The 24,675-nt window shown below is 43.9% G+C and overlaps 1 protein-coding gene across 1 annotated transcript; it reads right to left on the minus strand.

Moving 5' to 3' along the window:
• Positions 1-6,221: 6,221 nt before the first annotated feature.
• Positions 6,222-23,992, minus strand: FAM81A (family with sequence similarity 81 member A). Its single transcript, XM_055793905.1, has 9 exons — positions 23,791-23,992; positions 19,932-19,999; positions 18,384-18,657; positions 17,503-17,621; positions 11,191-11,320; positions 9,937-10,043; positions 8,683-8,818; positions 8,106-8,301; positions 6,222-7,693 (listed from the first exon to the last, which is right to left on the minus strand). Exons 2-9 carry the CDS (start codon positions 19,976-19,978, stop codon positions 7,554-7,556), a joined length of 1,149 nt encoding a protein of 382 aa, XP_055649880.1. The 5' UTR covers positions 19,979-19,999; positions 23,791-23,992; the 3' UTR covers positions 6,222-7,553.
• Between the last annotated feature and the right edge of the window lie 683 nt (positions 23,993-24,675).

Genomic DNA, 24,675 nt, shown 5'->3' on the forward strand with positions numbered 1-24,675 from the left:
GATCTTTGTAAGATAAATAAGATTTATTATTTATAGTAGTAGGCAGGTTAGCATTTCAAAGCGTGGCAGTAGCATAAAATATGTTTCAACTTTTCTTGTTTTCAGTTACCTACATTTTGAAAGCTCTATTTTGAGTTGTCATACCATCCTGGAATTTCACGATTTATATAAGATACTTGCAAGGTACTGAAATTACAGTTCTCAAGGCTAGTGAAGAAGAGAGCATGGCACAACATGGAAATTCAGTGTTATATATGCAGAAGTTTATATAATCTAAAATGCAATCATTTAACCCTTTGGAGAAAGTAAGATGGCAAAGCTCGCCTAGCAAAGTGAGTGCCTACCCCGCAGCCCTGATACCATCAGGAAAGGGTAGCACAAGAGTGAGACGTCAAAGTCAGTAAAATCTGTCTTCATTTATAGTCTGCTTCAACTTCAGTTGCATATAATGGAAGGCTGTTTACTGCAATGGCATTTGAAAATGACCCTTAGCAGCAACTGAAGTCAGGTTTAGTGACAGTAGCGGTTTGGAGTAGGTGCAGCAGTGCATGGTATGTGTTATTGCCATTCCTGTCACTTTGCAAGAAGCTAATCTCTTTTCTACTGTCTCACCAACAATTTCTACTCATCCTCTCATACAGTTCAGCCTTTCTGTATTATGACAGTTACTACTTCAGTTTTCTTCTTAAACCTAGTTTCGTATACATCACTGATGCTCTGCTGAGCTCAAAACTTTTTCACTGGTCTGTGCAGCAAAAGTTATGGCTCTCCCACATATTTTGCAAATTTTGAGGCTATTCCAGTGTATTATTTATGGAGATAATCCTTGCATGGATTGAGAGCAGCTTTTTGTGCTAGGCTCAGAGCTTCGTCTGGTAGTAACTGCACAGATTATCCCACGGTCTTTCAGCTGAAGTCAGTCTTGGAGGGAGAGGCAGTGCTGGGACAGGAACATTTGCTTGTCTGCAGGAGCTCCTGGGATGATCAGTGTGAAATGCATGTTGTTCTTTGAGCTTTGCTTGATTTCAGATCTCATGCACTAGAAGAACCACCCCTGAATGTTTTCTGGGTTTGGAAGTTTGGGGGTTTTTATCCTTTGTGTTGACCAAAGTTCTGCTGGCAGAAAAGGTAGCGGAGAGCTAGTCTGGAGACAAGTCCCCACTCAGCTTTCATCACGCGTTGTTTAAAGACCCATCACAATCACCTTTGGAGAATTTTGCTTAACTAAACATCTACCTTTATTGAGATTTGAGTGATGTCTTTAAAATGTTCTTTTTTTTTTTTTTTCCTTTTGTCAAAATGCCTAACGTTGTTAAATACTTGCAGCTCTCTCTCCATGGTATTGCGGCATTTATGGGTCACACAGCTACACCAAGCCTCCTTCTCTCCTTGCCAGAGTAGCAGTGCGGGCCTGCGGCACACTCGGTAGGGGACTTGCACCGCATGGCTGGTACCCCTTGCTTTCCAATTCACCTCTGAATTTCTTACACCGTGGGGAGATCACAGGAGGGAGCCCTCTTCTCTGCATAGGAAGGCTTCATTTATTTGCCATGAGTCTCTCATTAGGACATTTCCATTATAGGAATACATGTCTAATGAGCACAGTAATTCTAAGACAGAGAGAACACTCTCTGCCCCTGATGGCTCAATACTTGAAAAGGTCAAGCAGGAAATGTAGAAACTGAGAAAAGAAGGAAAGGTTACACTTTGGTTTGAATTGACATTACAGCAGTACACTGCTGTTCATTACATGCCGTTATTCTCTGACGTGGAAACTGTTCACGGGACTATATTGGTGTCTAATGACAAAATATCCACGATATAAAACTGTACTACTTAAATAACTAGATGCTGAAGTTAGGATCATCCTTTTAACTTCTCACTTGCATCATTACTCTGTTTGTTTAATGAGTCTAACACAATCACTCTGTAACTACTGACATAGTTCTGTTTCCAGTTACCACATGCTGATGTAAAAGGCGTGTACCTTAGTTACAAAAGTTCAGTGAGTTCATACTTTGACACTGGTTATTCAGGCAACATAGCACACTGAATACTATGGTCTGCACACTGCAAGTGGTTTAAGCCTCATGTACGCTAAATAGCTGACAAAAGAAAGATTTTAAACTTGATGAGAGGAAGTGGTCTGCTTTTGGCTGGGTGGGGGGCTGCGGTTAGGGATGTAGGAAGGAAAAAAAAGCTTAAGAAATAGTGGGCAAATATCCCTGTGAAATTTCATCTGGATTTTCTGTAAAACATGGATTGTTTCAAAAAATTAATGGACATGCAGTGAGGAGTGTAATAGATCAGGTTTTGTGTTCTCTGTGCTTGAAATTTAAGCTTATCTTGTGCTATCAAGAGTCCATTTAGGTTGTGTGTTTGGCGGGCAGGGCAATGTTCTTTAAGCACTGGAATAGACTGCATTGGTCAGCAGTTTATTCTTGAAAGGTTGTGAGCAGGTCAGACAAGTGCCTGTGACAAATGCATTAGGTGGAGTTGGCCCTATCTAGAAGCGGAGAGATGGAGCAGGCGGCTTCTCAAGGCTCCTCCCAGCCCTCCCTTCAGTGAGTTTATGGCTATGTCAGTGTACTTTGTGTTTTAAATGGTATTGTGTGCATATTCAACATTATACTCTCCCAAACACCCTAAGTCTCACTCCGTTTGCCTGAGCGCGGTGCAGAGAAGCACTGCCTTTTCTCATTGCCTGTGTGTCTGCGGGCCCTGGCAGCCCTGTGTTCCCTGCCCCGCCGTGGCAGGCTCTCAGCAGGAGGGCTTACACTGAACAAAGGAAGCACCTTACTTCCACCCTCAAAGGCCCTCTGTATCCCTGAGGGACTGGCACACAGGAATGCCGCTGGAGACCCCCATGGAAAGGACAAATCCAAGGGCAGCTCCACCTCAAGCACAGCTGTTTCCTTGTGCAGGGTCTCTGCAGGTCAGCGTCTGGTGTAACCCTGGCCGGCTGCCCACCCCATTTCCCCCAGCAGGATGGGGGAAAGAAACAGAACAGTAAAAGTGAGAAAACCTGTGGGTTGAGATAAAGATGGTTCACTAAGTAAAGCAAAAGCCATGAATGCAAGCAAAGCAAACCAAGGAATCATTCACCTCCGTGGGCAGGCAGGTGGTCAGCCATCTCCAGGACAGCAGGGCTCCATCATGCCTGACAGTTACTTGGGAAGACAAACACCGTCGCTCCCCATGTCCCCGGCTTCCTTCTTCCCTCAGCTTTGTATGCTGAGCATGTTCTGTGGTACAGAATACATATTCAGACAGTTGTGACCAGCGGCGCAGGGTCGCGCTGGAGGCCTGTGGCCAGCGGTGTCCCCAGGGGTCAGTGCTGGGCCCGGCCTTGTTCAACTCCTTCACCAGTGACCTGGGTGGAGGGGCAGAGCGCGCCCTCAGCACCTTTGCTGGTGACACCAAACGGGGAGGAGCGGCTGCCCCCCCAGAGGCCGCGCTGCCCTTCAGCGAGACCTGGGCAGGCTGGAGAGCTGGCGGAGAGGGACACGGGGAAGTGCCACCAAGGCCAGCGTAGGGTCCTGCCCAGGGAGGGACAGCCCCACGCAGCAGCACAGGCTGGGGCTGCCCTGCTGGGGGGCAGCTCTGCGGGGAAGGGACTGGGCTGCTGGGGGACAGCAGGGTGCCCACGAGCCAGCAGTGTGCCCCGGTGGCCAAGGGGCCAGCGGTGCCCTGGGGTGCACGAGGAGGAGCGTGGCCGGCAGGTGTGGGGGGGGTGACCCTCCCCTCTGCTCTGCCCTGGTGAGGCCCCAGCTGGAGCCGTGCCCAGTGCTGGGCTCCCCGGTTCCAGACAAGGAGCTATGGGAGAGGGTCCAGTGAGGGGCTACAGAGATGATGAGGGGACTGAAGCGTCTCCCTGATGACAAAAGGCTGGGAGAGCCGGGGCTGCCCGGCCTGGCGAGGAGAAGGCTGAGAGGGATCTTCTCCACGCACACAAACACCTGACGGGGGTGTCAGGGGGACGGGGCCAGGCTCTTGGCTGTGGTGCCCAGCGACAGGGCAGGGGGCAGCGGGCACAAACTGGGACACAGGCAGCTCCAGCTGGGTGTGAGGAAGAACTTCCTTCCCTGGAGGGTGGCAGAGCCCCGGCACAGGCTGCCAGAGGGGCTGTGGAGTCTCCTTCCCTGGAGACATCCCAAACCCACCCGGACGTGACTGTGCAGCCTGCTGGAGGGGACCCTGCTGTGGCAGGGGTTGGGCTGGGTGGTCTCTGAGGTCCCTTCCAGCCCTGACCGTTCTGTGATATCCCTTTGGCCAGTTCGGGTCAGCTGCCCTGGCTGTGTCCCTTCCCAGTTTCTTGTGCCCCTGCTCACTGGCAGAGCATGGGAAGCTTGGAAAGTCCTTGATTTAAAGTGAGCACTACTTAGCAACAGCTGAAACATCCCTGTTGTTATCAACGCTATTCTCATGCTAAATTCAAAATGCAGCACTGCAACAGCTGCTAAGAAGAAATTAGCTCTATCCAAGCTGAAACAAGGACAGTCAGTGTTTTAGAATCAGTTTCCACCTTGTAAAATCCACCTTCCATGGACCATAGCGTCTGTAGCACTGTCCTCCTGGCTTCAGCTACCCCCCTGGGGCTGTTCCTGGGGAGGGGATTCTGCCATACAGCTTTAAAATATTGGGAGATACAGGGACTCTAATTCCCTCTTGAGGAACTCAGCTGTTACTTATCAGTTATGAGCACTCCCAGACTACACAGACGAGACATTGTTGACCTATTTTGTGTGGCAAACTTAAAAAGTAATAATAATTAAAAAAATTTAAAAGGGTTATAAGTAAAGGGAAAACAAAATAAAAAAATTTCTCCAATTGTTTGAGCAGAGTCAAATGCAGCAGGCAAGTAGGGAGCCTGAACTGAGATAAATCAATGTGCCCATCCCTGTGGGTTCTGAGTTTTGTATCAAATATATTATTGTTTGTAACTTTCAGCTCTTTCTAAAGTCTTCAAACCTGTTCTGCGCTTCAGCAGCAGGTAGCTACTCGTCCTTGCCTTTGCCCATGCGGCTGCCTCCATCGGTCCACTCCTCTGACTTGTTCTTTTTCTCCGTTACTTCTCCAGATTTTTCAATCTTTCTTCCATACTACTTTTTTTTCCATTCTGGCTTTTCCTGTTATTCTGCAGAACCCTCTTGGTCTGGAATATGTGACTTCCTTTCACAACTGACTGGTCAGAGGACTGTGAAAAGGAGGGGTGATGGGCAGGCGACACTCGTGGGGGTCCACGTGTAGCCCCAGCTCACCAGTCCTGCCACGTCTCTCCCCAGCATATGAGCCCCTGTGCCCCCCGCCACACAGCACCTTGCAGAGTCTGAAGGCACTGCATGACAGTAGGTTGCATTTCAATATTGTTTTATTTGGGCTTTTAGTGATTTGCTTTAGCTGATATTTAGGAAAAAGTATTTTCAAGCAGCGAGTTAAATGGGATGGTGTTTCATGTGTTGTTTTACATCTGGATGAATCACACAAGACTCTTAGAAGAGAAGCATTTTATTAATGTCCTATATAAATTGTTTCTCTGATTCCTTGTATGCTTTTCATATCACACCAGATTCTCTCAGGTACAGCTTTTCAATTACAGAAGAAAAATATTGTTGGGGTTTTTTTATGTCTTTCTTCACTTCTTTCTTTGTCCTGTTTTGTTGGGGTTTTTTTTAGTAAAACACCAGTGATAGCTTTCCCACCGCACATGGCTAAATACTTAAGAATAGATAAGAATACAGACATAAAGAAACAATGAATTTTTAAGACAATTCTTAAGAAATACCTGCAAACATTTCATTGTCTCCCTTTAGTGAATTGGGCTTTCCCCTGAGCTGCCATCATAAATATATTTTACAGCACATGGATGATACAAAACAGGAATAACAGAGGCAGTTTTGTTATCAAAGAGCATTGCAAGCCAGAGTTGCAAAAACTTCTTGTATCTTTGATACATTACATCACTTTCAGCTATATAGGAAGTGAATACAAACTTAGGTGCTAATCCTGTGAAGATGTATGCATTGTATTGATTTCTACACACTACACTGTCCTACTGAAGTTAATGAGTTTAAGGTTTTGGAGTTGTTGTTTTTTTCTTGATATGGTCACTCTGTGAGCTAAACCCTCTTTCATGGAAGTGATGAGGAACCGGCCACTGATTTTCCAAATAGGAATATGGTTGTGCAATACTGGCCAAACGAAAGGTCCATTAAAGACAGTGCAGGGATGTCCAATTGATTTATTTACGTTAACAATAATGCTTGTGTAAATTAATAGTGGTTTTGTACATGATTTACTATTAATATTATAAACTAATAGGATACTGTATAAGGCCTTTTATTCATGAGTGCTCAATCCTGCATGATTTACAAATATGAGGAGCAATCTTGAGCTATGAATGAAGATATAAAATCAACATATATATATTCTCCTGTGTAGATTCATATGCCATGTGGGTGCTGATTTTCATGATTTAATCTGTTCTGGGAATGGAAACAAGCACCATTATTATTTGGAAATACTGTGAATGCAATTAGCAATTTGAATCTACTGAATTATTGAAGTCACATAAATTAAAAGAATCAGTTGTTTAATAAAAGCTTTTAAGCAGATTGTAAACTGCATTTTATTTTACATTCTCTAGAGTATCTTAGATTATCACCTTCCCTTTTGTTTTCAAACCTTTCAAAGTTTTTACCAATATAATGAAACAAGTCACAGGAACACATGCCCAGTTATAAAATACTCTATATACATCTTTTACTTTGTCTCAACTCCACTTGGCTATTAATTAAAAAAAGGTCACAATACTTAAGACCACGAGTTAAGTTTCTTAACACTGTTCATGAATCATCTTAGTCTACCACTACATTGTATAACACTACTTAGTTTACACATACACAGAGAAGATATCTGCAGAACTGAACGATTTTCTGATGGTATCTAGGTTTTGAAAACTGGTCTGTTTGGTGCCAATTCTGTCTCCCCAGGAAGTCAATAGTAAAATAAACCATAAAAATGGCCACTGAATTCAATTAACTAATTTGTATCAAGGTAGAGAATCTTGCCAAACTGATGTTAAACAAATGATATCAATTTGGGGGTGTTTGGTTTGGTTTTGGTTTTTTGGTGTGGGTTTTTTTTTTAAAGGGTGTGTGTGTGTGTGCAGGTGCTTATCTACACATATATGTAGATAAATAAAAGCATATACCTGCCTGATCAAGCCTGTGAAACTGGGGAGCACTGGGATACCTTTCGCAAATTAGGTGCCAGCTTCACCAATATATTACTCCAGTTTTACATGGTGCTTAACCTCCTGAGAGCAACTAGAGTACTGCAGTGGCAAATGAGCACCTCAGCCCTAAGAGCATGTTGTCAGTTGATCTGTGAAGAGCTTGGCTTGCATTTACCGCCTCGAGTAAACACACGCACGTGCGCAACAGCAGCGTGTCATTTGGTACATGCATTTCATTTGGATTACAGGCTGGAACAAGATCGTAGTCTGCCTGTTTAGCCAGGTAAACGTGAATCTCTTGGACAAAACCTTGCAGTCATGGTCCAGGCTCTCCCCATGCTGGAACCTCCTGCTTCATTTGGTGGATCTGCTTCTGTAGTTCGTCTCTGTCCAGCTTCATTTTTGCTTCTAGAACTTGCCGTAGAGACCCAATGCTCTCGTAGATAGCTGCAAATCCTAATTGCAGGTGAAAAGTAGATTAACTCATGATCAAAAGCAAGAATATCACATAATTACTATCAAAGTGTACTTCTTACCATAACACTGTGCTTTACGCTAGGAAGACAGCAAAAGTTCTGCAGAAAAATAGGACCGTAATCATGTGCTGATGGCAAAAATGCCGCCAGAGGCAGCCAAGCTATGGCCACGTAGGCTCTGGGGAGAGCACTTCTAAGCTAATGAGATGTCACCTTGTTGCTATGAATTTCACACTGAGTGAAAATCCTTTTTAATGTCACAGGTGCAGCCATTACATGTGGCCCAAAAGTCTTCACCTGCTTCGATGCAAGCAAAGGCATTTTGCATATAATTATAGGTCGATCATTGTTACCACAAGTCAGAATAAAGAACTTGATAACTATGGTCCTACCAGCATTAACTTCAGCTTTCATTTCTTTTATATCTTCATTTATCTCATTTTGAAGTTTGCCGATGCGAATGTTTATCTTTTCTTCAGTCTGTTTTGCTTCCTGTGTTTCCATGGTTATCTTCTGTATTTCTTCTATTTTGTCAATTTTCTCTGCCATTTGGTTAAATTTCATCTCTATAGCTCTTTCACTCATTTCCTGGAGCCGAGAAAAAGAATTTTTATTAGTTACTCTGCATATGAAATTACAGTGTTCTTTCCCAAATGTGCAGTAGATATTGATTAATCATCTTTTATGTGGAATTCAAAGGTGTAAGGAATTATAATTTTTTTATAAAATGGTTTAAACTGACTTGATTACTGTAGGCTACAATACTGATCTATTTAGAAGTAATCAAATTTATTTGAAGACTCTCAGGCTGTAGGGATGGCATACTTGACATCAGTGAAAAGTTGTACAAATATCGAGGGGGTCTGAAAATCTCACTCAAGTAATACCTCAATTACATCATCTTAGTTATTAATAATGCTTTTGCATACTTCCTGAGAAGCATTAATAGGACATTTTAACAAAACTTACAGTGTTTTCCTTAAAAGTCAATGAGAGTTGGTCAATTTTTTGCACAAGCTCTTTTTCAATCCTTTCATGTTCCTGTTCCAACCAGCTACGTGCAGACAAAATCTGGCTGCTGAGTTCCTCAATAGCATTTTTTAATCTAAGAGCATAATAGAAATTAGCAGGTACAAAATAGCGGAACTTGTGGTCATTCAGCAGTGACTTTTTATGAACATGTTCATTAAAAAAATTAATCACAATTTAATACATTCTTGACACCATATTAAGGGGAATCTTTGAATTTAAGGCTACTAAAGTGGATAAAGTAACATTGTTTTCGAAAATAAAGATGAAAGCACAACAAAATAGCAGGGTTTTATACGAAACACATCACAACATTTTGTGACATAGTAGGTGCAAAATCTTTGCAGCATTGAAAACAGAATAACATCATCCATTCAGATTATAGTCTTCATGTCTGTAGGTCTTAAATCTGAACATAGATTTGGTAACCGTTTATTTTAGTGGTAATGCTGGTTCATAGAGCCACACTTACGTTGCCTATACCCACCTCAAGTTTACACCAACCAATGGTGCCAGTGAAACTGTTTCTTTAGACAGCCTTTCTTCCAGTGAATATTTGAAATCTGGATCTATTCTTTCATCTGGTTTTCAAATAGTTTTACTGACGTAACTGATGGAGGTTGCGTGAGGATGGCAATAAGCAGTAAGGAGTAAGGATGCGGATGGCTTAAGCCAGGAGTGCCACTGAGTGAGAAATGCCTGGAGAGGAGTTAATAGCTGAATTGAATATATCCCTATATAATGTCCAGTAGTAGCACAGTAGCTTATCATTAATAATTTAGGTATTTGAGTTAATTATTTAAGCCAATTGAAAGCAGTAACGCTTTGTGAATGCTGTGCCTTGCTGCCTGGTTGCTTGAGTCGAACTTTTTGCACCGCTCCCGACAGCCACCTCCAGCATTAGTTGCTTCGTACAGCTCTTGCAAAAAGGTACCAGGCCACTCCTACAAAAATCCTTAGTTGTGTTCTTTAATACAAGTTCTGCCTGAATACTTAACCAGGGACTTAATGGGCGGTTCAAAATGGCCTAACAACATTAGGGGCAGGATTCTCGTTGCAGGTGAGGCCCGCTCGCTTTTGTAACATCTGTGGGGCACACATGCACAGTTAAAGAGGTTCATGCTTTTGCAGCCCCGAAGATACAAGCAGCTGGGGGGTGCGGCGCAGGGCCGCAGCCGGGCTGGCGGCACTCACTTCATGTCCAGCAGGTGGAGCTGCTGGCTGCTCTCCTTGTAGGCCAGCTTCAGCTTCGCCTCCTGCTGCACGATGGACTGCTCTACTCTGCTCAGGAGGTGAGAAATCTGAAACGAGATTCACTATTTACTATTTTGCAACAGCATTTCATCACAGTCTCATTTGGGATATTTCAGAACAGTAGAGGAGACCTTAAAGTAGGGCCGGTTTTGCTGACATTTAAAAAATGAATTTGCACATTTCACTTCATTATGAAAAGCATACTACCTTGCAAGACGAAAGTAGCAACATTGTAAAAACGGTAATTTTTCAGCCATAAATAATTTGAACAGTTTTGCCTTGAAGGCACCTGCCTGCTCCCCCCCTTGAGACACCTGAATTTGCACCATCCATCCATCTCTGTGTTGCCATATAAGCATGGTAAATGAATGGCAAAGCACTCCACCAGTACCGAGTGATATTCATCACTTCATGTATAACAGCTACTGCAGTGCTAGAAGTGCTGAATTTAGCTGGGGGGAGGTCATTACTAACAGAAAATACTTCTCACCAAAGCAACCATCCCAGTTTCACAAAACATACTGTTCTGTTTTACAAGATTCATGCCAATATGCTCCTGGCATGCTAATACGCTATACAGAGTCTTCTGAGAGAGGTAAAGTGGATTTTAACCACTTGCCGACTGCAAAATGAAGATGGAAAAATACTTTTGTTGCCCAAGAAAATGGGAAGGCCTTGAGCTGGAGATAGGAAGAATCCTTTTCCTTAATGTCCTAAGTCTCTGCTTGTACCTAGTGCTCACTCCCATTCTCGTACCCAATGGAAGAGAAACACGGCAGACAGATTAACGGATTCACAGAACCCAAACCCACGTTTTTTTGCAAACTTTCAACAATTGTGTTCAAATATGTATGAAGTCAGCCAGGGAAGGCCAAAACATACAGGGAGAGACACTGATGCTTGCATTGTTGTGGTAGTTTTCCAGAGCACCTCTGTTCATTCCTGGAGGCCTTATAATACTAGCTCCATCTACACAGCATGCTAAAGGCAGAAAATTAAGGACTTTTTTCAATTAGACCAGCACAGTAATGCAGCTAGGTACCAGTATTCAATCTAATAAGGACTGTGAGCAGATACAGCTCTCCATTTGCAAATCTGTGACCTCCCAGGACAATAATTAACAGTACTGGAGTTTGTGTGAATTAGACTATACCTCTCACCCGTACATTGATCACTTTGGTCTAAATACCATACCTGTATTTCTGCCTCTTTGATTTTAGACTCTAAGATGAGCTTGGAGGTGTGTTGGTCTTTACTTAGGCTCTGAAGTCTTTCATAGGTAATTTTATGCTCTGCAGACAGTCTGGCTAACCCAGCGTCACACCTGTTTGAACAAATAAATACCAGAGCAACAGCTGAATAGAGTATAAGGTCCAGGCTTTTAAAATTATCCATTTTAGACTGGGCATTTCTGTGAAATTCCTGGCTGTCTAACAAACAGTGTCTTACAAGACTGTAACAGTGGTGATATATCTCACAGTACTCAACAAACTGCTCCCAAATGGGACTAGAAGTCAAACAGTCTGACCCACAACATTCCTGCCTTCTTGGCACTGACGTAACACATGGAGACTGCGGTGTTATCAGCCAGGGAAACAACATTAGAAATGCAAAGATGCAGAATTTCAGTCCCTCGTATTTCTGTCATACTCCAGAAGACATCTGTTAAGGTGTGCATGAGTTCACCTACAGGATTAGAAGCCTAAATAATTGAGGACCATTTTTTCCATTATTGAAGCTGTGTTCTCCTGAGGTTTGCGTACTTATTTTTATTTGTGAAATAGTAGTATACATTTAATATGTGTAGCAAACAATGTGAGGCAAATTTTACAGTTACTAGTCTTTATTTAGGTAAAACTGTCATTGAAAGGAATGGCAATTTTGTCTCACAAAAGGCTACAAAATGCCGTCCTGGAGCACAGTAATTATTATTTCCTTTCTTCACACTGGAACATTACTTGATGCTGTAACATTTTCAGGACAAATGTGCTATCGAATATGTGCATTTTGTACCACATTTGAAAAACACTTTGGTCAGGTGGATTTCATCTACAGTAACACAGTTAGGACATTAACTGAGCTGTAAAAATGTGAGTACTGTAATTTCAGGAGTAAGACCTCTGCGAAGCATGAGTCGTGTATTTTTTTGCTAAGGGAAATATGTAATTGGCAATGTTACCAAATTTGATCCATGAAACTGATGAGGAACAGACAGCAGCTACAGTTTGAAGAAGAAAAAGGCAGTAAGAAGGAACAAGCAAAGGCACCTGAAGTCATTACCTAAACCGATGACACATTTTAACATCTTTCTAGTGACATTTCAGTACAAAGGCTTTCATTTCAACACGCATTTTCATCACCTCGGTTACAGTAACTACAGTATCATTAAACATGAAGGGAAAGGAATGGCTGAAATGACAAACGGAGCATCTGCTTAGTATTACAGTAAAATTTAAATGTGAAAATAATCAGTAATGCAAAATAGCACCTAAAAATTATAAAACCTGTGAAAATTAAAATTATAATTCAGCAGCTCAGCATTGTGAGGCTTAGTTAGTAGTATCTGTAGGAAGACCAGCTAAGGTTTACATCGCAGTGAGCCATACTTGTAGGTCTTACGATCAGGCAGTTTCTTTAGAAAGACAAGAGAGAAGCCAAATCTCTCCAAGTTGAATCAGAGGAAAGAAATCAGCTTGCATCTAGTCACCAAAAGCCTATGGGCTTAAAAAATATAGTTTTGTTTCTCTGAGGCGTGACAGAAAATATGAAAAGAAACAGCTTTGAAAACTACTGTAGCAAATGTGAACAGCAGGCATCTGTAACTGATTTTAAGGCAAATGAGTGTTTTGGGATTAATCACAGTGCATCTCTCTTCTTTGTGGAACGCAGTTACATGATCAAAGGGGTCATATAGTTGCACAGTAACTGAAACATTAAAATCTGACTGTGTTAATTTAGTGTCAGCCTGGAATGTTTATCCTGCTATGTTGTTTGGTTTGGTTTTTCAAACAATATTCCATATATTGAAGTGGTCGCAGAGAAGTCTTTTTGTTATTTATATTGTACACACTTACAACACTTGATTAGTTTTGACCTGGAAGAAAACATCAGTGTTCTGTAGACGAAGAATTGATATTAGTTAAGTGAGTGTACATTTTGAGTTTAAAACTTAGAGCAATTAAATAACCTCAGTCCATGCTTCTACTAGCCTTCAAATGGTGGGGAGGTAATAATAAGATGAACGTAACATTTTTTATTCAGGTTTCTACTTTGTGAAGGGTCAGAAGAAAATCAGCAAACCAAACAGAAGTACATACTACAGTTTGGAATTTTTCCCTGTTAAAAAAAAAAAAAAGAAAAAAAAAGGCGGCATGTTACAATCCCCAATGAACTTCCCATACCTCTGAAAGTTCTGCTTTGATACTACTTTATAGATTCATGTTAAAATGACAATATAATTCTTCTTAAAAATAGAACCAACTGTTTCTGAACACTGGATTTAAGTTCCTGTGTAATTTAATCAGACTGTCTTAAGTAAATATAAATCATATAAATAATATAAATTTGTAATTATATATATAATAAATATAAATTATATAAAATAATACAAATTTATTTTTATTTTAAATTATATGACATATAAGTCATATAAATAAGCCAGGAGACTATGGATATAAAGACAGAAGTTGAAAACAACTTTCAAGGTTTGGCCATCTTAAAAAGACAAAGAAATGAGAAATAGATTTCTAGGAGAAATACTACTTTAAAAAAACAAGAGCTGTATATAAAACCATTTTTTACAAAGAAATGCACAATAAATAATTCTCTGTCTTCATGCCTGAAATTCTGAAGCTGGCTATACGAACAACCCAGTGCAGTTTTTCATGTGCAGTTGCACACATGCACTGTTGAAAATTGAGCTAAAGATGCACTAGAATGTGTTCATTGTACTAATGCTTGATGTTGGAGGACATTTTCTGTAAGTTCGGATTGCCAAGCTGTGTACTTACTGGAAATTCGTAAATGAAGAATAAACGGAGAGTTTTCATAGTGCCAAGTGTTATTCTCAATTTCAGAATACAGCATAATTCTAGAAACCAGGGATGTTTAATACAAACAGTGAAATTACCAAACAACTGCCTTCCAAGTCATAGTAAGCAAAAGCAGTAGTTATTTTTCTGGTGCCCTGAAGAGCATTTTTGTTGCCTTTGATCTCTAAGAAATCAAAACACAATGGTTGCTCTATTCACTGTCACGGGGGACCAGATAAAGCTGTGAACTAAACCAATGCTCTGCAACAGGATGCTGTATAAATTAAGCTATGATGGTACATAAAGATTTAATGTTCCTGTTCTATTATAACAAGAGATGTTTCAGTTAAAATACCAGTGTTTCAGTGAAAAACAAGTAGCTGAAGAAAAAGTAGTGAAAAGCAAGTTGATATGTCCAGGGGATCCACTGGGCAGGACCAGCAGAGCTGGTAGGTTCTGAGTAGCCTGGATCAGGGAGCCCAGATCATGCTCATCGTGTGCGTCTCCTACACGGCAAGTAGCCAGAGTGCAGCACATTTATTGTACTTATGAAGTTCCTAAATGCAGTGCATCCCAGATGCATCAGGCTCATTTTCTGTGCAGTGTAGGAAAATCTGCCTACGTGTCATGAGTCCAGGGTGTCTGAAATGAATCAGATCTATAATGTATATAAAAAATCATCCATATATGCAAAGTAGGCCCAATTTGAACATGCAACGTTGCCATTTCTCTGGATGTTTCAGCTTTTGGGAAGCTTCTAGAGGCAGCTACTTAGTGCTATGGTTCTGATCAGGCTGCTGTATTGAAACTTTCCAGATGGATGACCATAGTCCACAAGTTATTCTGTAAAAAAATTCTAAGGCACTATTCATGAGGTTTATGATCCAGTATCACTAGAAATAGACTTGGTCAATTTGTGTTGCCAACATCAGGGTCAGAAGGCTGGAGTGATGGATCTGTCCAGATCCATCTAAAAGGAGGCATCTACCTCATTTTCTGCTCAATGTGTAACTGAATCTAATAGAGATAATATTTTTCTTAAAGTGAATAACACTGGTTCTTAGGAAAATGTAGGGCATCATTCATGGTGAGCACTGTAATGATGCTTTACAAATTCATCAGTAAATTGTGCTTCATGAGAAATGGCCCAGAGACATGAGCTGTAATGCGTGCTCAGTCTTCTGAGAGGGATAGGAGTTCATTCTGTGGCGCAGGTGGGGTCGGCTGTGAGGTGTGTCTGAATGTCACTCCTCCGGAGCTGTGGGTACGTGGGTTTGGAGCTGTGCTTCAGAACTGCATGTGCATTAGGGATCCCTGTTCTCGTCGTTAAAAGCAGCATCCCTCAAGAAATAACGAGACAGTTGTTCGATGATATATTGACATGTTACAGAACAGTTGGTGTTAGGAAATAAACACCATCCTCTCCAATATTGAAGTTGAATAGGATGTTTAATACGCATGCAATTACTGGAACTGAAATTTGGCCAGAATCCTGAGACTGACACTAAAATTATTACAGGACCAAAGGGCTCAGACTGAGGTGATTTACTGTGGCGTGGCACATACAGACTGATGCACACCGACTGTCCTGCACACTTCTAGCCTGGAGCACACGTGCTGTGCCGGGAGCTGAAGGAGCTCGGTGTGCGGTAGCCTCGGCCGTGCGTAGGACCTTGGCTGTGGCCGAGAGCTGATGCACAGCAAGCTGCTGACCCCCAGTAACTAGATCATGTGTCTAAGGTTTCACTCTTTGAACTCATCTGAAAACTAGCAGGACTAGATGTAAATGGGAAATTACATCAGGTGAATTCAGCCTGTTTTATATAAGGAACATTAGCTAGAGTAATCAGAAAGTGTTTATCCCGAGGGAAGTTTCTTGTAAGTACCTGTGTTGTGCCAACAGCATAGCAAACTGCTGCCTTGACCATGATCTCCAGATATTGCTATAATCATTAGTCACAGGAACATGAATTTGCAAAGTAGAATATGTCTGTAATTAAAGACAAAGAGCGTTCTCCTGTGGAACACTGCTATAACTTGATTTCTGGTAAAGGGAAGCTTTTTCTCTTCCTCATTCAGGGAAAATTTTTATGTAGAGAGCATAATGCTGAATAGAAGGTAACAGTTAAAAAGACTGTAAACTGCTTCTGTGACAGTAATGAATGCAAATATCCAAGGTTCACTGCACAGTCTGAGATGAGGCAGATTGGTGTAATCTCATACAACTAATTGCAACCCAGGCGCAGTACGAGGGCGTTGCCCTAAGTAAATAGAAGAAATCCTGCCTCAGACTGCGCTAGCCCACCGCCGATCCCCACAGCAGCACTGGGGACAGGCGAGGGCCCCGCTGTGGGGCTCCTGCTGGCCCGTGTTGATTCACCCGAGTCCTGCTACTGAACGCAAAGGCGCCGTATTCTGCTGCGCAAGGTGTAGCAACTGCGTGGCTCCCATACGGACCGCACCCAGGCTGTGGTATGGTCTCAAAGTGGACTTTTTATATAAAGAAGCAGGAAGAACTAAGCAGGTACATTTGTCAGGGATTTCTCAGTGACATAGATAATATATATATATATGTAAAACCCCTCTGAAGTATTCTTTACAAAATGGGCTATCGAAGTTACAGTGGAAACATGAAACAATTTATGAGAAAACTTCAGTTCAAGGCAAATCTCTCCCAGATTATTTTTGTAGGCTGTTGAAAGTTATCACTAAATCAGCTGAAGGGCAAAAAAGGAAAACTATCTGTACAATATAGACAGTAGATCAAATTCAGGACAAGTGGACATCCACCAAAGTTATTAGCCAAGCTACTTTAAGCCGGATTAGGTCCTTTTTCTATAGGTGTTACATGTCCTCTGTCTTTTGTGCTCAGCTTGACAGACACTGAAGCAAACGCTGTTGTACTGGGCTTTGTAGATGTGTCACTGGTGGTACAAGCTGAAGCCTGTGTAGCTGCACAATTGAAACCTGGAGTTTCAAGTAGCCTATAAAACCCCGTTACTTTATAGTTTTCTGTTCCTTACGTGCCGGGCAGCCTGCATAGTTGTTAATATGGCTAACCAGTAACTGAATGCACAGATTTTTGCTTCTAAAACATATGCAGAAATGTGCAGCTATTCTGTTCTTTACAAGTGCAAATTGTTCCCTGCTGCCTTTATAATTGTGCTAATTAATTTGTTTCAAAGATAGACCAGCCTAAGCGGAGTACTTTTTAAAGCTGAACCAAATCCAAATTCCTAAGGAATTTGAGGTAGTTTATTAAAAACTAATTTCAGGAATTAAGGGTGATATTGTTAAGTGTAATATGTAATAACGGAGTGCAAAGGATTATTACTAATTTTCTTGAAAACACTGAGCAAAATTATCCTGGGAATTCTGCCAAAGTTGAATTCAGCCCATTATTATTAACATTCATACTTCAAGATTAAAACAACATTAACTAGGCCCCAAAAGATGGTTCTGTGTTGACTTTTACCTTGCAACTCTTCCCCGAAGATCTCCTAAACCAGAAAGCTGCCGCATTTCCAGACTCTTCAGGGTAGAATTTGTTCCATAGCTGAGATTGTCTCTGACACGTATCTGTTCCTGCAGCATCTACAAAGCATTCATATGCAAATATAAACTCAGTATGTCACATGTAAGGTACACTTAAAATATCGCTCATTATTTTTCAGTAACATAAGAAACCATTTTATTATTACGTTATTAAAATCTTTCTTTTGTTTTGTACTAAACCAGATACTTTTTTTTGGTCATTTACTCTTTCTTATTCTTAGTGCCCAATCTGCACATAAATACTGTAACAAAGTGTAATTTGACAGCGGAACCGGGACTTCAATATTCATTTTTATCCTTTCGTTTTCGCCACCACGGCCCGGGTGCTGACAGCCGCAGAGGCCAGCCGTGGTGGTATCTGCACACGATTAGGGCACAAAGCCGAGCAGTCGGTCTGGCTGCTCCGTGTCGTCACTAAGTTGGAAGTGAAAGAAAGTTTATTACAGAGCTGAGGCATTTCCTCGTGTTTACACAGCACAGCCTTTGGGCTGAACTTGAGCTGGGTATTACTGTCGCATTAATTCATTTTTTCAGGATTTTCCGATGCAGCTTTCGAAAGCAAGCTGATTAATACCACAAAGGTTTCTGTGTTTATGGGCTGATATCCCGTGCTATTTTCATAGGCACTGCAAGAATTGCGTCGTTTGCAAACAGTTTTTCAAGTTCTAAAAACAATTTATAAGCTTTACAGGATCTTCAGACCTTGTCTGACCTTTACTCCTCCTGTGGTAAACTTGCTTACTAAATTAGAAGGAATGAGTAGCTGAGATGCCATTAGACTGTGAAAAATTCTTAACATACCTCGATGTCCCGGTTGAGCTGCCTCACTATTGCCGTTATGTTTCGGATATGTTCTTCCAAGAGTTGCCTAGCCAACCGGTCACCCCCCCCTTTGTTCTGCATTCTGTGCAGAGTGGAAACAATGTCCTCCTTAATGCGAAAAGCGTGTTCCACAAGAGCCGCCGTTGTTTTCTCATGGCTTAGGATTCTGTCTTCCAGCTGATCCACAAGGCTCGCGGATGCCAGCGGGACCGCCGTCAGCGCCTGGCTGTGCAGCGGTATGTTTCGAACCCGCCTAGTGAAGAAGAAGATCCAGTCAGTGTTAGGCTCTCACCCAAAACTGAGCAATGCTGTTCCGCGGGAGACAGCGTGATGCTATCTGCATATAGATGCTGAGGAGCAGCACCAAGATGCTCGCAGGGAGAGGTCCCGCTGCTGCAACTCCGTGGGTGCTGTGCTGGCTGCAGCACCTCTGTGGTACAAAGGCAGGTCAGGCTCTTTTTTCTACCCTTTAAGGGAGCTTACAAAAGCGTAGGATCTCAATAAAAGGGCATTAGCATTATAAAAGTAGTTACAATTCAGAACTATTAATCTGGTTAAGAATCCAAATTCAAAACCTTTTCATTGAGTTTCAAAAGTTTCCAACGCTATTTGTCTCAACAGTTCTCAAGCTTAATCCAAGTAGTAAATGCAGAAGGTAGGTACTGCGAATTCAATGGAAACCGACTGAGATTTAAAAGGAGTAGCTTGCATCCGTTCTTTTTTTTACTCTCTGTAGCTACCCAGTAATACCATACAGAAGCTTGGTCCCCCATGAGCTGGACAGGAGGATATGCAGGTGTAGAAACTGAGGGGAGACTGAAATTATGACAAGCTTCTTATAGTTTCAGAAGTCAGTTTTTCCCCCAAAACAGCTTACGTTTGGGTACTTTGAATAATTGCCATTTTTTTTTTCAAGAGAGCTCTGCACTGCATAGCTTCCATGGAAAGGAATGGAGCTCATGGGTGCTCAAATTCAAAAAAACCTTAGGCTGCTAATGCATGCAATCTTTTCCTGCTGCATGCAATCTTTTCCTGCTGCTATATTCCGTACAGAACAGTTTTCAGAAGCATAAGTGGAAGATACAAGTTCAACCCCACTTTGAAAGAGGACATCTTTTTTCTTGGAACTCTGTTATTTACTGTGTGTTCTCCATGTTGTTTCCTGTTAAATGAGCAAAAATAACAGTTTACTTTCACCATGATGATACTGATAGAGACGTAAGAGGACTCCAGCAAAGGTCACTTCTGGCTCTGAATTTTCACGCTCTTTCCATGCTGCTAGAAGACTGGCTAAAATATAATATTCTTGGACTTCTATTCAGTTACAGTTTAAGCTGTTTAATTCCTTTGGGAGAGGATTAAGTAAAAGCTGAGTAAGGAACTGTGATTGGAATGAATCTACAGTGTCTCATTTTGCTTTGCATACTAATGCCTAAGCCCCAAGTCACAGCATTACTATAGAGAGAGAACTGACAGACATAATATTCTATGATATGAAGATTTTACTTTTTACATTCCAAACTGTACCTTTCAGAAGGGGCAAGAGTTGGGAAGATTGGGCTTCGCTGGGCCATCTTCTGGTCAATAATTTACGTCTGTTGAAAAAGTACACGTTGAATTATTTAACAGTTTGTATCTGGCACTGGAATGACTTAATGCTTCTGCTTTAAGTGAACCTTTAAGTAAAGTTTTAAGATTACGCTGACAGCTCTGATCTTGGAAATCAAATACTGCATATGGAATAAATGCAAATAAAAATCAATACAACAGAACAAAAGGAGAAAACCTAAAAACTGCTAAAAAGCTTTTTGTAGTGAAAACAATACTCTTGAAAAAGGCAGGGCTGACAGCCTTGGAACCGAAATCTGCTGTTGCCCCACAGAACTGGTTTGGCAGGACAGAGGCAAACAAAGTTCTGGTCCCCAGTCTGTCAGCTGGTCTCAGACATCATCAATCAATGAATGAAAAAGCAAGATCCACAGGATTATCGTAAAGCTTAAGAAAGTATTGGCTAGAGAATGAAATAAAAATACTTCGTGACAGTGGATTATTCAGGTTAGGGTGTTTTTCAGGTAAAAGCATTGGCAGTCAGAAACCTAAGTAACATGTGTTGGACATCAGCACCGTTTAGCAAAACTGAGTCTTTCATTTGTCTTCAAATCTAAATGACCACACTTTATGCTGTAACTAAATTCTTCTGCGGTAAGAATATAGATTCTGGGTTTAATTTTTAGACATAGCCAGCCAGACTGTGACAGACGTTGCAGCAGGGTAGTTCTGTTAAATAGCTTCAGAAAGATGTTTTAGGTATCTTACTGTAAACAAGATCAGTACCTGGCTCAGCAGCTTTGTTCACTGACAGAAATTAATGAAATGGACAGTAGCCTCAATCAAATCCAATTTTTCTGCCCTATGTAAAACAAATAAACATTTTTAACTATAAATAGAACGATAGTGGCCCAAGCCTGAACTCTTTGGGAACCTAAAATCCCTACTGAAAACTAAAGGCTGATGTATGAAAAGAATTTTGCAATCGGTGATGAAATCTGGTGCAATATGCTGTACAAACTGAAAGAGAAAAACAGGGTTATTGAAAGAAAAGTGTCAAACACCGACTGTAAAGAAGTGATAGGACTATCCTCTGAGATCTCAAAATGCGAAGCGTGTTTATGCTTTAGAAATGCATGAAAGCACTGCCTAAAAGCAGAGAGCAAACATTGTCACAGTATGTGTGTTCTATTTATAGCACAGTGCTTCAGAAACTACAAATTAGAAAAAAAATAGTTTTAAGAGAAGCTGGGTTGCTGAGCAGCAATGACACTAAACTGGAATTCAGAAGGTCTGATTGTGATTCCGTGCTCAATACCTGATCCTCATGACTTTGGACAAGTTATTTCCATGTCTAGTGACTCAGTTTCCCCATATGGAAGACAGCGATAATGATACCTGCCTCCTTGTTGAAGTTCTTACATGCCTGTAAGTAAAAAGCACGCTATAAGAGCTGGGTATCATGATGACTTCTGCATTGAAAATCCTGCGCAGACACTGGATGTCCAGTCCTTTCCCAGTTGCTGTTTGTTTTTTGGTTGGTTTTGTTTGGTTGGGTTTTTTTGTAAACAATGCCACCACTCTGCAAGGTCTCACTCCTAGCTGTGCCGTGGGGTTATACCGAAACCCGGCACCCAGTTCTCAGCAGATCTGAACTCATTTACTCTTAGTCCTCTGGGCCAAAACACATTTTAATGATCTTGATGCAGTGAAGCATTTAAACACAATTGAACTATAAACACAGGAATATCCCACTGATTTAAGAAGAGCTATGCGTATCACAGCAGCAAAGCACTGGATGCTACCTAGAAAAATGAAGAACAAATATTAAAGTCTGTACATCTAGCAGTGTCTTAGGGAAATGCACCTTACAAAAACCATCCAAACAAAAAAATCCTCAAGTGTTTTAATCTTACAGCCTTCAGGATCCATTTATTATCGATCGAAAAAAATGTTTGCAGCATAGGATTGCTCGACATTTTTACTTGTTCTGCTGGGCTACCATTAGACATGCAGCTAACTGCAACCGTCTGGAGAAATTGTGCGCATGAAACAAAAGTTACACAGATGGACTTCTTATTCATTTGTTATTGCTAACTTAAGCACATCACTCAGTACACACTGAAATATCAATTATCAGATTTCTTGGTCTAATCCAACACCCAGAAGGGATGTGTTAAGACCTCGTTCAGCAGTTGTACAAAACTCTTCTGCAGTTTGGAGGTTATCTGCAGTAAACACTAAGAGATACATGTCAGAACTAATGACAAAGTCCCTCCTTGTGAGTGTGTGTAAGACCGATTTAGACTAATAAATATAAAACAAAAGAAAAAACCAGGATGCAATGCCTAGAGTCAGAGGAGTGTAGTTTCACATAGCTCCAATTTTAATGGCAAGTAAACTAGGGTCAACTTAGATACCAGTTGAAGCTTCAGGTGCTTAATTTCTTTTTTTTTTTTTTTTTTTTTTTTTTTTTAATGAGGATGTCTCCTGCTTGATACTGCTATGGGAATGTAAACAATGTTACATGGGAATGTAAACAATGATCTATTAACCCTGTCAATTTTGGTCGATTGATTCAATTTACTGAATATGATTCAATTTACTGAATATTCTAAACATACTTGTCACAGGGATGATATAAAGACTTTTTTCCCAGTTGTAACTGGTATGCCTAGCACTAAAATAGCAGTTCGCTTCATCGGTTAGGCAGCTTTTCCATACAGACCGGGGTATGTCTTTAGCGTTTCTTTAGGTCACTGACAGCAGACGTGTAAAAACTTGGGAAAAAGCCGTATATGGAACATGCTGGAGAGACACTTCTAGGAATGCAAAGTTCCCCCCTGGCTCCTGGTGCTGCGGAATCCCTTCCTGCTGCGCCAGCGCCCGGCACGGCCCGAGGCTGCGGGGGCTCCGTTTCTCGGGATGGGAGGGATAACCACACCTGTCGTCTTGGGGTTTCCATCTTCCATGCCGACCCGTGCTAACCCTGTGCGCCTCGCCGCGCTTCTCACACGCGTTCCCACTGCACGCCTGCGGGGTGGTGGAGCCCTGTTAACCCTGACAGCGCTGCTGCCGGGGGGGTGAAGCGGGGGGGGCTGTGCGGCCCGCGGCAGGTCCCGGGGGAGCCAAACCCGGCTGGGATACCGGCCAGGGAAACGCTTCCACCGCGCCGCTCGGCCAGGGAGCGGCTGCGGGCGCTGCGCGGGGGCGCAGGCAGCGCGGGAGCCGCGGGCGGGGGGCAGCGGGACAGTTCCCGTGTCGCAGCTGGGCACGGAGGGGGGTCAGGCCCGGCTGTACCGGGAGGGCACGGAGGAGGGTCAGGCCCGGCTGTACCGGAGAAGCACGGCACGGCCGAGCCCCTCCGCGCCGCTGAGCGCACCCTGCGCACCCGGCCCCACGTGCCGTACGGGGCGCAGGCGGCCTGCCGGGGGGGAGGGGGGGGGAGCACCTGCGCCCGGGGATCGGGGCCACCGGCCCTCGGGGGAAGCGGGGCCGCCAGCCCGGGCCGGGGTGTGCTGGCGCGGCGGCCGGGAGCGGGGCCGGGAGCGGGGCCGGGAGCCGTGCTCGCGCCCCGGCGTGTGGCGGCAGCGACGCAGCCTGCCCTGCGTAGGGCCGGGGCCCCGCCGGCCGTGCCGTTCCCTGCCGCGCCGTGCCGTGCCGTGCCGTGCCGCGGGGGGCACCGCTACGCGCGGTGACGGCCGCGGAAGCACGGAGTGTAGGACAGTGACAGTGACAGGACACGACAGCGCAGCCAGCGCCACTCGAGGGCCATGCAACGCGGGGCACGGAGCTGCCACGGGCTCCCGGGCGGGCGCAGGGCGCTGCGCGCACTCACCAGTGCCGGATCGCGGCGGGCCGGGGCTGCCCGCCTGTCCCCCGCATGCCAGCGGCCGCCTGCGCCCCGCTCCTCAGCGCGCTGCCGCCGCCACAGCGGCGCTGGCCGGGCGCCCTGCCTGCCGCTACGCCGCCGCGCCGCGCCCGCGGGCCGGCCCTGCGTCCATCGGCGGCGCCGTGCCCGCCGCCCGCCCGCCCGGCTGCGCGGAGCGGGGCCGCCGCAGGCCGGGCTGCGGGAGCGGCAGCGGTTGCCAGGACGCCGTCACCATGGCAACGCGCGGGGCGGGGGGCGGGCGCTCCCGGACGGGCCGCGCAGGGGCAGCCGCGCTGCCGGCGGCGCGCAGGGTCCGCGCCCGCGGTGCGGGGGCTGGGGGTGGCAGGGCAGCCGCGGCTGGGAGCTGCCGGTGGGGCAGCAGGGCCGGGGGTGCGGCGGGGGCGCGGGCTTTGCTGGGGCGTGCGGCAGCACCGGCGGCGGACGGCGGCAAATCACGGGTCTGGCGGTCACGTTTCCGCGTGGTATTTTCAAACAACATCTACCAGCTCGCGTCAGTAAAACTTCACGTATCACAGCAGAAGTGATCCTCCGCTTGCGCAGCAGGGGCGTGTGAGCGAAGGGAAAGTATTCCTGGAAAAGCAAAGCGGCGGTGGGGTGGTGCCTGCGCTTTTGTTTCCTGCTTGGGTCATTCTTTGGACTTCAGCACAACCGTCTGGGGTAAACAAAGGGGAAGGAGCATGGGAGGCAGTCAGGCGTGCCAGGCAGCCCGCACCAGCACGCTGGCTCTGGGTGGATACGAGCCACGCGATGTCCTGCACGTTGTGCCTGCGCCCAGCAGCACCCAAGGCTGGCCGCGCTGCAGCGTGCACATGCTGTTGTGGAGAGCAAGGT

The sequence above is a fragment of the Falco peregrinus genome, chromosome 1 (genome assembly GCF_023634155.1).
Source record: "Falco peregrinus isolate bFalPer1 chromosome 1, bFalPer1.pri, whole genome shotgun sequence".
NCBI classification, from domain to species: domain Eukaryota; kingdom Metazoa; phylum Chordata; class Aves; order Falconiformes; family Falconidae; genus Falco; species Falco peregrinus.

Coding starts and splice junctions, on each gene's coding strand:
- FAM81A (XM_055793905.1), bottom strand. CDS start 19,978: ATGGCCCAGCGAAGCCCAATCTTCCCAACTCTTGCCCCTTCTGAAAG. Junction 10,044..11,190: donor TCAAAGAGGCAGAAATACAG/GTATGGTATTTA, acceptor ATCTCGTTTCAG/ATTTCTCACCTCCTGAGCAG. Junction 7,694..8,105: donor GAAAGCTGAAGTTAATGCTG/GTAGGACCATAG, acceptor ACCTGCAATTAG/GATTTGCAGCTATCTACGAG.